The 13,640-nt window shown below is 40.4% G+C and overlaps 1 protein-coding gene across 2 annotated transcripts in view; it reads right to left on the bottom strand.

Annotated features, from left to right (window-relative positions):
* The window catches only part of RNGTT (RNA guanylyltransferase and 5'-phosphatase), a 230,848-nt gene that overhangs the window by 211,802 nt on the left and 5,406 nt on the right, over positions 1 to 13,640 (bottom strand). For both annotated transcript variants that reach the window (XM_070796090.1, XM_070796092.1), the window contains exon 2: positions 5,969 to 6,078. In XM_070796090.1, the coding sequence (XP_070652191.1) occupies positions 5,969 to 6,078 (110 nt within the window). The remainder of the gene's footprint in view (positions 1 to 5,968; positions 6,079 to 13,640) is intronic.

Below are 13,640 nucleotides of genomic sequence, written 5' to 3'. Positions count from 1 at the left end.
TGTCCTTAGGACCCAGTAAGAGTTTACTTCTAAATCAAGGAATTTAAAATGATTAAACAATAGCTGTAAATTAAACAGCTGGGGCTATGGGAAATTCAAGATGGCTGCTTGGCTTTTCCCAGCTCCCTGACAAACCTTATTTTTTACTTGATGGGATAAAGCCTTCACTGGCTGCAGGGTTAAAGCCCTCACAAAAAAATTTTTATGTTTCACTGAATATTAAATTCTAGTTTTGCTAATTGAGATCTACGTTGACCAAGACTCACTTCCCAGACTCAGTTCCCAGACAGTTCCTCGCTGTTATGTTTTATTGCTAAAAAGTTTAATTGAATTATCCTAAAGCTTATCACAGTAATCTGTCTTTGGATGGACATCAGACACCTCATGAGCTATAACCAAGGGACATAAAATTCATGTATCTATCAATGAACCATATGCTAATTGGAACTTATGGCAAAAACAACAAGACAAAGGAATGTCCCTGGGTTTCTGGATTAGGAAATTTCCAGAGGCCAGAAAGAATTATACTAAGAGTAGTCAATTTGCTGAATTATATGCAGTATATGAGGCTCTAAAACAAAAAAAAGTTAACAGAATGTCATTCTACAAAACATTAACAAAACAAGACTCTTGGTTGGTAGCCAATGGATTAACCACAGCTTTGACTTTGTGGGCACACCAAAAATGTGGCATGTGGGAGAAAAAGCAATATACAGGTGGGCTCAAAATCAAGGTATTTCCTTTACTATGGATCTCATTAAATATTTTACAATGTCCAATTTATCAATATATTGAACACAGACACTTACCACAGCTAGTCAAAGGACAATTGGCATGTGGCAAGCTGCCTGGGCAAATATGGCAAATTGATTATACTGATCATTAATTTGAGATGAAGGATGTCAATATGTGGGTACTGCTATGGATACCTATTCTGGATATTTAGTGGCCATTCCCTTCAAGAAAGCCAATCAGACTAATACTATTAAAACAGAGGCAATAATTATATTATGGCGTTCCATTTCAAATTCAGAGGGACAATGGATAAGTTAATATAAGAGTTTGCCCAGGAATATAATATACAATGGATCTTTCATATTCCTTATTATCCTCAAGCTACTCGTTGGATTGAAAGAATGAATGGTTTGCTTAAACAGCAATTAATCAAACTTCGAGAGGGCTCTTATAAAAACTGGAGAACTTAAAATACTTCCCTCAATATTTTAAATAATAGAACTATTAGAGAATCAGAAACTCCTTTGATGAGAAAAACGATTCCAAATTTACAGATTCATAAAATAGATTTCTATCCTGAAACAACTGAATATTGGGAAATTAGCCCAGGAGCACTAGCTCTTTTCCAAGCTACTCCTGAGACTACCGGATTGGATTTATACTCTTTATCTGAACAGAGACTCACAAAAAGAATGACATGTGCTATTTCAACTGGTATTGGAATCAAAATGCCTCCCAGGCACTTTGGGTTAATTAAGGAATGCTCCTATTAAGCATTAAAAGGAATCTGTGTCCACGCAGTAGTTACAGACCCAGACTACCAAGGAGAAATCCAAATAATTTTACAAAATGAAGGAAAGGATGAAAGGATGATCTATTTATTAATAAACATGATAGAACTGCCCGACTCCTGATTTTCCCACGTGTAAGTGGTAAGTACAAAATGAGAAGAACCTCCCACCCTACTAACAGTCAGAGACGATGGAGGGTTTGGGTACACAAATGAAACACATGCAACTAGAGCTGAAGTCTGGGTGACGCAACCTAACAGTCCTCCCACATTTGCTGATGTGGCTGCACAAGAGAAGGATAACACCATGTTAACTGACGATCCCCGGACAAGAATGGCAATATGTGCTGTTAACACATAGTGCTATGCTCATGAACAGACTGTTCTTGGAAGCCTGACTTAATGAGGATTGTCATTCATACCTCAACCTTCAAGGATATCCTACAATTAAAAGAAAAATATGAAGAAAACTATTGGGGAACCTTCAGCTAGAGAAACATAAGCCAGACCTGAACTCAGGGTAACTTCATGTGCCCAGAAAAAAAGGCCTTTTCTTTCTTAACTCTGACTTTCTATGTACAAAAGATTATACACAGCACTGGTAAGGATATAGCTCAAGTCTTAAATGGATGCTTGCAACACTAAACCCACATGAACTTAATGTATGACAAAGACTTTTAATAGTTGTTTAATGACTCAGTAATATTTCAGCTGCTGTTGTTTAGTCGCTGAGTCATGTCCGACCCCGTGGACTATAGTCTGCCAGGCTCTTCTGTCCATGGGATTTCCCAGGCAAGAATACTGAAGTGGGTTGCCGTTTCCTCCTCCAGGGGATCTTTCTGATCCAGCGATCTTTCCCACCCAGGGATTGCCTGCATTAGCAGGAGGATTCTTTACCACTACGCCACCAGGGAAATTCAACATTTCAGCTACACCGAACTAAATCCTAACCGGCCATGTGTGATTAGACTCTGTTCTATACAGCTGTTATATTACCTTGCTCAGAAGGATAAGGTCCAAGGAATTTTAATGTCTGCTAATGCATATGCTAAAGAATCTCTTGATGAGGGTGAAGGAGATGCAAAAAGCCAACTGAAAACCAAATATTAAAAAAACTAAGATCATGGCATCCGGCCCCATTACTACACGGCAAATAGAAAGGGAAAAGGTGGAAGCACTGCTTCTAGATGAAGTCTTTGCCAAACACAAAGATTTGAATGCCATAATACAGCTTCTCACAAGTTAGAATTAGAACCCATATTGTTTGTCTCTAGGTCCAAAATAAGAAGTCAATGAAAAGTGGGAATGAGCAAGAAAATGTGAATTCTCTAAATATATATGAATACTTTAGCTAAGAAAACCAGGAAACTGTATTATGTGACTTAGCTGCACTGAGTCCATGTATATGTACATGTGTAAATGTGTGTCTGTATGTGTGATTATGTCTGTGTGAATAATGTGTTTGTGTTTTTTAATGTATCTGCCTATATACACATATACTCATATTATATATACATAATCATTTTTCCTTATAGATTCCCAATCCATGAAATAAGGATAATAACCGTATCCACATCATACAGCTGTGAGATTTAAATAAAGCCCTCACTCTGTGCCAAGCACTATTCTATGCTTTACATGCACTAATTTTACTTGCAAATGAGGAAACTGAAACATGAAGAAATTAGGTAACTTGACCACAAAGCTGTAAGTGGCAAACTAGAATTCAAATCCAGGAGAACTGGTTTCTAAGCCCAAGCTCTTTAAAATGCTCCACCTAGGAATATTTAATGCTCTACAAATGTTAACTATGACTTTCAAAAATGTATATTAATAATGAAGATAAAAATTAAAAGTTTATAAGCAAGCTAAAATAATAGATATAAAATGAAGACCCAAACTACACCAAAAACAGGGGTAAGTAACAGGTTATCAAAAACTAAGTGGCATGTTTACTATCCTGTAACAGGAAACTTGCATGTAATGGGCACCAGCATTTGCTGAATGTACTAACTGTTGTTCAGTCACTAAGTCATGTCCAACTCTTTGCAACCCCATGAACTGCAGCACGCCAGTCTTCCCTGTCCTTCACCATCTCTCAGAGCTTGCTCAAACTCATGTCCATTGAGTCTGTGATGCCATTCAACCGTCTCATCCTCTGTCACCCCCTTCTCTTCTTGCCCTCTATCTTTCCCAGCATCAGGGTCTTTTCAAATGAGTCAGCTCTTCTCATTAGGTGGCCAAAGTATTGGAGCTTCACCTTCAGCATCAGTCCTTCCAATGAATATTAAGGATTGATTTTCTTTAGGATTCACTGGTTTCATCTCCTAGCAGCCCAAGGGACTCTCAAGAGTCTTCTCCAACACCATAGTTAAAAAGCATCAATTCTTTGGCGCTCAAGTCTTCGTTATGGTCCAACTCTCACATTCATACATGACTACTGGAAAAACCATAGCTTTAACTGTATGAACCTTTGGTGGCAAACTAATGTCTCTGCTTTTTAGTACACTGTCTAGGTTTTTCATAACTATTCTTCCAAGGAGCATTCAATAAAGACCACCACTTAAAAGAGTAACAATGGTAGGTGTTATGGGTTGCACTATGCCCCCTAAAAACATATTCAAGTCCTAACTCCCAGTACCTATGAATATAACCTTATTTGAAAGAAGGTTATAGGGTCTTTGCAAATATAATCAAGACAAGGGCATACAGGGTAATTCGCTGGCAATTCAGCAGTTAGGACTCCAAGCTTCCACTGCAGGTTCAATTCCTGGTCATGAAACTAAGATCCTGCAAGTCACATGGTGTGGCCAAAAAAATATTCATTAAATGAGGTCATACTGGATTAGGGTGTCCTTATAAGTGAAAAATTTGGACACTGACACACACAAGGAGGAGACAGAGACAGCTAAAGGAGCTGCAAGCCTAGGAATACTGAGGCCTGCTGGCCATCACTGGCAGCTGGGAGAAAAGAATGGAAGAGATTCTCCTCCAAGACTCCAGGAAAAGCCAACCTCTCCAACATCTTGCTGTGGAACTTCTAGCCTCCAGAAGTGTTAGAGGGTAAGTGTCTGCTGTTTTAAGCCACCCAGTTTCTGGTAATTTGTCAAAGTAGCCCTGCTGTTGGTGTGTCAGCTGCTCAGTTGTGTCTGACTCTTTGCAATCCCATGTACTGCAGCCCATCAGGTTCCTCTGTCCATGGAATTTTCCAGGCAAGAATACTAGTGTTGCTTGCCATTCCCTTCTCCTGACCCAGGGAATCTTCCTGACCCAGGGATCGAACCCAGGTCTCCTAAATTGCAGGTACGTTCTTTACCATCTGAGCCACCAGGAAAGCCCAGAAGCTAATATAATCAGTGTGATGTCAGAATAACATAAAAAATCACAACGTTTCATTTAGAAAAATAGTTTGTCATTTTTCCGTAAAACTAACCACGTGCTCAACAATCTTAGTCTTGGGTATTTGTCCCATAAAAATGAAAACTTAACATTCACATAAATACCTGTACATAAACTTTCACAGGAACTTGGTTCACAATACCCTACAACTGGAAACAACTCAAAGTGGCTAAACGGTTACTTAACCATTCAGTGGGAGGAGAATGGTTAAACTCTGGCACAGCTATACAACTGAATACTATTCAGCAATAAATATGAGCACAACTCTCATCGATTCATGCAAAAACCTGGAGGACCTCAGCAGCATCATGCTTAGTGAAAAAAAAGTGTATCCCAGGGGCTTCCCTAGTAGCTCAGTGGTAAAGAATCCACCTGCCAACACAGGAGACATGGATTCAACCCCACATGCTGCAAGCAACTAAGCCCGTGAGCAACAACTGACCTGTGCTCGAGCACCTAGCAACCGCAACTGCTGAAGCCCACACGCCTAGAGCCACAACAAGAGAAGCCACCGCAGTGAGGCCCACATTCCACAACAAACAGCAGCCTCCAGTCCCTGCAACTAGAGGAGGCTTGAGTGCAGCAAGGAAGACCCAGCACAGCCAAAAATAAATTGAAAACAAATTTTTTTTAAAGTGTTTCGTGAAGGGTCACAAACTGTTTCATTCCATTTATATAACATTCACAAAATGACAAAACTAGAGAGATAGAGACCAAGTCAGCAGGTCGAACTGCACAGAACTTTACACACATAAACACACTGAATGCACATACACACTGGTTAAAACTAACTTACAGGTCTACAGTCCAGTCAACAATACTGTACCAAGGTCAATTTCCTGCTTTTGATATTATACTACAACCACATAAGATGTCACCATTGGGAAAAACTGAGACAAGGGTTCATAGACTCTTTGTACAATTTTTGCAACTTGCTCTGAGTTAATTATTTCAAAGTAAAAAGTTTTATTTTAGAAAGCCACCTAAAAAACAAAAAAGGGATAAAGTATGTTAAATCAATATCAAAAATGTTTTGCTTCTTACCTTCAGACTCTTCAGATAATTTGAAAGCATACTAGGATGGAATCGATTTTCTTCAGCAACTTGACTGTCATATCTTGGTCCTAACATTGTTTTCAGAGGTAAGAATCTTCCTAAATAACATGAAGATAGGTTATAATTTTCATTAACGAAAATGTTCTGGATTAAAACTCTATAATTAGCAATTCTCAAAATCACCTTCTTACAATATTTTTAATGGAATTGTTCGTAAAATACTCTCAACCTATACTATACTGTGGGCAGGAATCCCTTAGAAGAAATGGAGTAGTCATCATGGTCAACAGAAGAGTCCAAAATGCAGTACTTGGATGCAATCTCAAAAACGACAGAATGACATCTGTTCGTTTCCAAGGCAAACCATTCAATATCACGGTAATCCAAGCCTATGCCCCCATCAGTAACGCTGAAGAGGCTGAAGTTGAACAGTTCTGTGAAGACCTACAAGACCTTTTAGAACTAACACCCAAAAAAGATGTCCTTTCATTATAGGGGACTGGAATGCAAAAGTAGGAAGTCAAGAAACACATGGAGTAACAGGCAAATTTGGCCTTGGAGTATGGAATGAAGCGGGGCAAAGGCTAATAGAGTTTTGGGAAGAGAATGCACTGGTCATAGCAAACACCCTCTTCCAACAACATAAGAGAAGACTCTACACTTGGACATCACCAGATGGTCAACACCAAAATCAGACTGATTATATTCTTTGCAGCCAAAGATGGAGAAGCTCTATACAGTCAGCAAAAACAAGACCGGGAGCTAACTATGGCTCAGATCATGAGCTCCTTATTGCCAAATTCAGACTGAAATTGAAGAAAGTAGGGAAAACTACTACACCATTCAGGTATGACCTAAATCAAATCCCTTATGGTTATACAGTGGAAGTGAGAAATAGATTTAAGGGACTAGATCTGACAGACAGAGTGCCTGATGAACTATGAACTGAGGTTCGAGACATTGTACAGGAGACAGGGATCAAGACCATCCCCATGGAAAAGAAATGCAAAAAAGCAAAATGGCTGTCTGAGGACACCTTACAAATAACTGTGAAAAGAAGAGAAGTGAAAAGCAAAGGAGAAAAGGAAAGATACAAGCATCTGAATGCAGAGTTCCAAAGAATAGCAAGAAGAGATAAGAAAGCCTTCCACAGTGATCAGTGCAAAGAAATAGAGGAAAACAACAGAATGGGAAAGACTAGAGATCTCTTCAAGAAAATCAGAGATACCAAGGGAACATTTCATGCAAAGATGGGCTCAATAAAGGACAGAAATGGTATGGACCTAACAGAAGCAAAAGATATTAAGAAGAGGTGGCAAGAATACACAGAAGAAATGTACAAAAAAGAGCTTCACAACCCAGATAATCACGATGGTGTCATCACTCACCTAGAGCCAGATATCCTGGAATGTGAAGTCAAGTGGGCCTTAGAAAGTATCACTACGAACAAGCTAGTGGAGGTGATGGAATTCCAGTTGAGCTGTTTCAAATCCTGAAAGATGATGCTGTGGAAGTGCTGCACTCAATATGCCAGCAAATTTGGAAAACTCAGCAGTGGCCACAGGACTGGAAAAGGTCAGTTTTCATTCCAATCCCAAAGAAAGGCAATGCCAAAGAATGCCCAAACTACTGCACAATTGCACTCATCTCACACGCTAGTAAAGTAATGCTCAAAATTCTCCAAGCCAGGCTTCAGCAATATGTAAACCGTGAACTTCCTGATGTTCAAGCTGGTTTTAGAAAAGTCAGAGGAACCAGAGATCAAATTGCCAACATCTGCTGGATCATCGAAAAAGCAAGAGAGTTCCAGAAAAACATCTATTTCTGCTTTATTAACTATGCCAAAGCCTTTGACTGTGTGGATCACAATAAACTGTGGAAAATTCTTAAGGAGATGGAAATATCAGACCACCTGACCTACCTCTTGAGAAACCTATATGCAGGTCAGGAAGCAACAGTTAGAACTGGACATGGAACAACAGACTGGTTCCAAATAGGAAAAGGAGTATGTCAAGGCTGTATATTGTCACCCTGCTTATTTAACTTATATGCAGAGTACATCATGAGAAACCCTGGGCTGGAAGAAGCACAAGCTGGAATTTAGATTGCCAGGTGAAATATCAATAACCTCAGATATGCAGATGACACCCCCCTTATGGCAGAAAGTGAAGAGGAACTAAAAAGCCTCTTGATGAAAGAGGAGAGTGAAAAAGCTGGCTTAAAGCTCAACATTCAGAAAACTAAGATCATGGCATCTGGTCCCATCACTTCATGGCAGATAGATGGTGAAACAGTGAAAACAGTGTCAGACTTTATTTGGGGGGGCTCCAAAATCACCGCAGATAGTGACTGCAGCCATGAAATTAAAAGACGCTTACTCCTTGGAAGGAAAGTTAAGACCAACCTAGATAGCATATTCAAAAGCAGAGACATTACTTTGCCAACAAAGGTCCGTCTAGTCAACGCTGTGGTTTTTCCAGTGGTCATGTATGGATGCAAGAGTTGGACTGTGAAGAAAGCTGAGCGCCAAAGAATTGATGCTCTTCAACTGTGGTTTTGGAGAAGACTCTTGAGAGTCCCTTGGACTGCAAGGAGATCCAACCAGTCCATCCTAAAGGAGATCAGTCCTGGGTGTTCATTGGAGGGACTGATGCTGAAGCTGAAACCCCAATATTTTGACCACCTCATGCGAAGAGTTGACTCATTGGAAAAGACCCTGATGCTGGGAGGGGTTAGGGGCAGGAGGAGAAGGGGACACCAGAGGATGAGATGGCTGGATGGCATCACTGACTCGATGGACAAGAGTCTGAGTAAGCTCCGGGAGCTGGTGATGGACAGGGAGGCCTGGTGTGCTGTGATTCATGGGGTTGCAAAGAGTCGGACACAACTGAGCAACTGTACTGAACTGAACTGATACTATACTTTCAAAGGGCACTATACTGGAACTTTTAAGGACAACATATATTCTAGAAATCGACAATCAAATATAACAGCAAAAGAAATTACCAGTAAATTGAATGTCCAGAAAGATGTTCAGAAAGTTCTAACCCACTATATTACAAAGTTACTGCCTTAAAACCTTTAAAGATATAGTACTAGAAAACTGATAATGAAGTAAATTAAATCAATTCTTTGATATTCCTATTAAGCTTTTTTAATATGAAATTGGAACTTCTGATGCCGAGCAGGGCCTTGTGGAGCTCTTGGGCATGGAGGCCTTTTTGTCCCCCATTCTTTAAAGGCAAGACTCAGAGCCTCCATGATCAAGATGGTGATCAGAGGAGGAGCAGCAAGGAAACCACCTGAGGCAAGATTAAGGGGAACAGAAAGGCTCATCAAGATGAGGAGACCACCTAGCACCCTGCACACACCCTAATCCTGTCAGCAACCCCACCCTTTTGAAACTTGAAGGAATGAAGACTGTTACTGCCTTGATAATTACCACATACCCCTATCCCATCTCTTCATAGGAAACAGATGGGCAAACAGTGTCAGACTTTATCTTTTTGGGCTCCAAAATCACTGCAGATGGTGACTGCAGCCATGAAATTAAAAGATGCTTACTCCTTGGAAGGAAAGTTATGACCAACCTAGATAGCATATTCAAAAGCAGAGACATTACTTTGCCAACAAAGGTCCGTCTAGTCAAGGCTATGGTTTTTCCAGTGGTCATGTATGGATGTGAGAGTTGGACTGTGAAGAAAACTGAGCGCCAAAAAATTGATGTTTTTGAACTGTGGTGTTGGAGAAGACTCTTAAGAGTCCCTTGGACTGCAAGGAGATCCAACCAGTCCATTCTCACCCAGGGAGATCAGTCCTGGGTGTTCTTTGGAAGGAATGATGCTAAAGCTGAAACTCCAGTACTTTGGCCACCTCATGCGAAGAGCTGACTCATTGAAAAAGACTCTGATGCTGGGAGGGATTGGGGGCAGGAGGAAAAGGGGATGACAATGAGAATGAGATGACTCGATGGACCTGAGTTTGAGTGAACTCCAGGAGATGGTGATGCACAGGGAGGCCTGGCGTGCTATGATTCATGGGGTTGCAGAGAGTCAGACATGACTGAGCGACTGAACTGAACTGAACTGAACCTGTCTGACTGTTAAATCTAACCTTTCCCTATTCAGGGAAGGGGGACACAGTTTTTTAGGTGCTAGCCTACTAAGTTCCCCCTTTGCCTGGCAAAATAGTAACGCCACTCTTTCCTTCTCCTCCATAACTCTGTCTCCATATTTCTGTTTGGCACTGGTGCACAGACAGCCAAGATTTTGGCAACACTTTCTCCGTTTTACAGACCTTATCCTACATCCCAGAAGAAGAATCAGGATGAGAAGCATACTAACCAAAATCACTCACCAAACAACTATTACAGTGATTCTAATTTCAGTAAAACTAACTTTTTGGCCTTTTTTTTCCCTGAATCACCATGTAAACATAGGGGAAGTTATAAAATCAATTTTTAAATCATCTATTTTAGCTGATTTATACTATAAAATCACTAATTATAAACATCTACCTAAAATCATATCTAAGAGAAGTCTTAACATGTATCCATAGACTTTAGCCAAAACAAATAAAAAGATCATTTTTTTTTCTATTTTTATTTTCCACAAAGAGTTGGATATGACTTAGCAACTGAACATTTTCTACAAAACAACTCAAGATCAACAGTAACCTCCATGTTGCTAAGTCCAATGGTCAACTCTCAGTTCTCAAAAACTGATCATTTTTTAACTCAGAGGGAGTTCCTGAATCTCTTTCTTCACAAGGCTTCCAGGACACTACATCCTCCCATTTCTCCCCTCTGTCCTCTCCTTCTCAGTCTCCTTTACTAGCGCCTCCTTATCGCCCTGGCCCCTCTATGTTTTGTCCCAGGGCTCAGTCTTTGTACCTCCTTTCTTTCTACACTCTCTGCCTTGGTGTCTCATTCGGTCTCACAGGTTTAAAAGCCATCAAGGGACTAATAACTCACAAACATGTAACTCTGTGCCAAATGTCTCCCTTAACTCTAGAATCAAATATCAAATCACTGACCCGACTTACTAGTCTCTGCTGCTGCTGCTAAGTCGCTTCAGTTGTGTCCAACTCTGTGCGACCCCATAGATGGCAGCCCACCAGGCTCCCCGTCCCTGGGATTCTCCAGGCAAGAACACTGGAGTGGGTTGCCATTTCTTTCTCCAATGCGATGTCTAACAGATGTCTCAGACTTGGTATCCAAATCTGAGCTCTCAATTTTCAAACTCCTCTTAAGGTCCTCCGCATCTCAGCAAATGTAACACCCTTTTTTTCTTTAACAGTTTAGGCCAAAAGCTGTGGCATTATCCTTGATCCATCTCTTTTCTTACACACCCCACATTCAACCATCAGCAAATCCTATCAGATCTGTCTTCAAAATACGTCCAGAATCTGACCACTTCTACCATCTCACCTAGATTATTATACTTCATCTAGTTTATTTACTAGATATTTATTAAGTGCCTATTATGTAACAGGCATTATTCTAGATGCATGGAATATATTAGTGAAAAGAACTTAAAAAAAATAAAAAAACAGATAAAAACCCCTGCCCTCATGAAGCGTAATTTCTATTGAGTAAACCACAAACAAGAAACATAATAAATAATAATAAGGTATGTTAGAAGTTTCATCCCACTAAACCTGTCTTTTCATTGTCATCTCAGAGATCTCATCCTATTTGCTCTACATACCCTTAACCTCTGTGCTTGTCCCTTACTGCTCAGCCACACTCTCCTGACAAAAACCCAGACCAAGATAAACCCAACCATCTGATTTCTTTGGGCCTACCCCTGTGCAGCTCGACTCCTAGAGAAAATCTCAGATGGGTGACAATATAAATTATAATCACCAATTTCGAAGGCAATCTTCTGTTTCACATCTTTTTCTCATTTTTAAAATATACTAAGCTCCTCTACCCCCTTTTTCAACTGATGGCTCCATGTTATACATTACTGAAAAGAAAAGACAAAAAGAAGCAACTTCTTATGTTTAACACATACCAGACACCATTTAAAACACTTTATATAGATTTATTAATTTACTCCTAACATCTGATGGACAGCGAGGCCTGGCGTGCTGCAGTCCATGGGGTTGCAAAGAGTCGGACACGACTGAGAGACTGAACTGAACATAAACATACATAATGTTATTATCCCCATTTTACAGATGAGGAAATCAAGACAAGAGAGATTAAATAACTTGGAAACTGTCACAATTCTAGTAAATGAGAGAATAGTGATTCAAACCTAGGTGATCTGGACATGGAGTCCACAAATATAACTGCTATTCAACAGCACCTCTCCACCACTGGGTGGAAACTTGCCTCACTTTTATAGTTATAAACCTTTCTGTCCATTTTCTCTTTCATTTTCTTGAGTCCATTTTCTCTTTCATCCTCTGTCTTTCCTCCCATTAAAGGCAAATCCCTTCCCTCTGCTCTGGATTCCTTTCCATTTTGCCTTCAAAAAGACATCAACCTTTCCTCCCTTCCGTGTGGTTACCAACTTTTCTAATATCTTACGTCTTAGCAGTATCTCATACATCTGACTCTTCCTTCCTTCCTAAAAAATTCTCTTGGCTTCCATAACACTAGACTCATTTAGTTTGAGGAGTTTCTTGTCAGAGAAACTAGCATAACTTATCCTGACTAACCAAATACCATGCTTTTAAAAACTGTCTTTATGCTAATGATCCTTAAATGTACATCTACAACTCGAACTTGTTTGAATTCCAAACCATATATCCAGCTGTGTACTCAACATCTCTACCTGTGCAGTCAGGATCTTAACAACCTGCCTTCTACTCCCTCCCCCAACAAGCCCTAACGGTACCAATCATCCAACTGCATAAGGACTAAGTTTTTACTTTCTTCCTCTCATTCTAAATCCAACAATCCAAGTCTTGTCTATCTTCCCTCTTTGTTGTTGTTGTCATTTAGTGGCAGGTCGTGCCCCATTCTTCTGTGATCCCATGGATTGGGATCTTCCAAGTAAGAATACCGGGGTGGGCCACCATCTTCTTTCTCCAGGGGATCTTCCCAACTCAGGGATCAAACCCTCATCTCCTGCATTGCAGGTACATTCTTTTACTGCTGAGCAACTGGGGAAGTTCATCTTCCCCATTAATTTTCTCCAATCAGCCTGTGCACACTCAGTTGCTTCCGTCATGTCCAACTCTTTGCAACCCTATGGACCGTAGCCCACCTTTGTCCCTGGGATTCTCCAGGCAAGAATACTGGAGTGGGTTGGCATGACTCCTCCAAAGGATCTTCCCAACCCAGGGATTGAACCCACATCTCCTGCACTACAGGCATATTCTTTGCTGCTAAGCCACCAAGGAAGCCAACTACTCCAACTCTACTTCTAAACCATCACCATTCTTTCACCCAGACTGCCATGAAAGTTCCTAAATAGTCTCCTCACTCTCATTCTTGTCTCTTTCATCAAACACAGAGCAATCAAAGTGAGCTTCTTTAAACTGCAGTCAAATCATCTCACCCCAGTGCTTAAGAAATGGCAATGGTTTGCCAGTGCACTTTGAAAGTATATAAATATTAAAATCCCTTATTACACCCTAAAGCCTTTAGGACTTGGCTCAAACACTCCATCCTCATATCCATGCTGCTGCTGCTGCTGCTGCTGCT

Source organism: Bos indicus, chromosome 9 (assembly GCF_029378745.1).
Source record: "Bos indicus isolate NIAB-ARS_2022 breed Sahiwal x Tharparkar chromosome 9, NIAB-ARS_B.indTharparkar_mat_pri_1.0, whole genome shotgun sequence".
Classification (NCBI taxonomy): domain Eukaryota; kingdom Metazoa; phylum Chordata; class Mammalia; order Artiodactyla; family Bovidae; genus Bos; species Bos indicus.
This window is presented reverse-complemented; position numbering and strand designations above follow the sequence as displayed.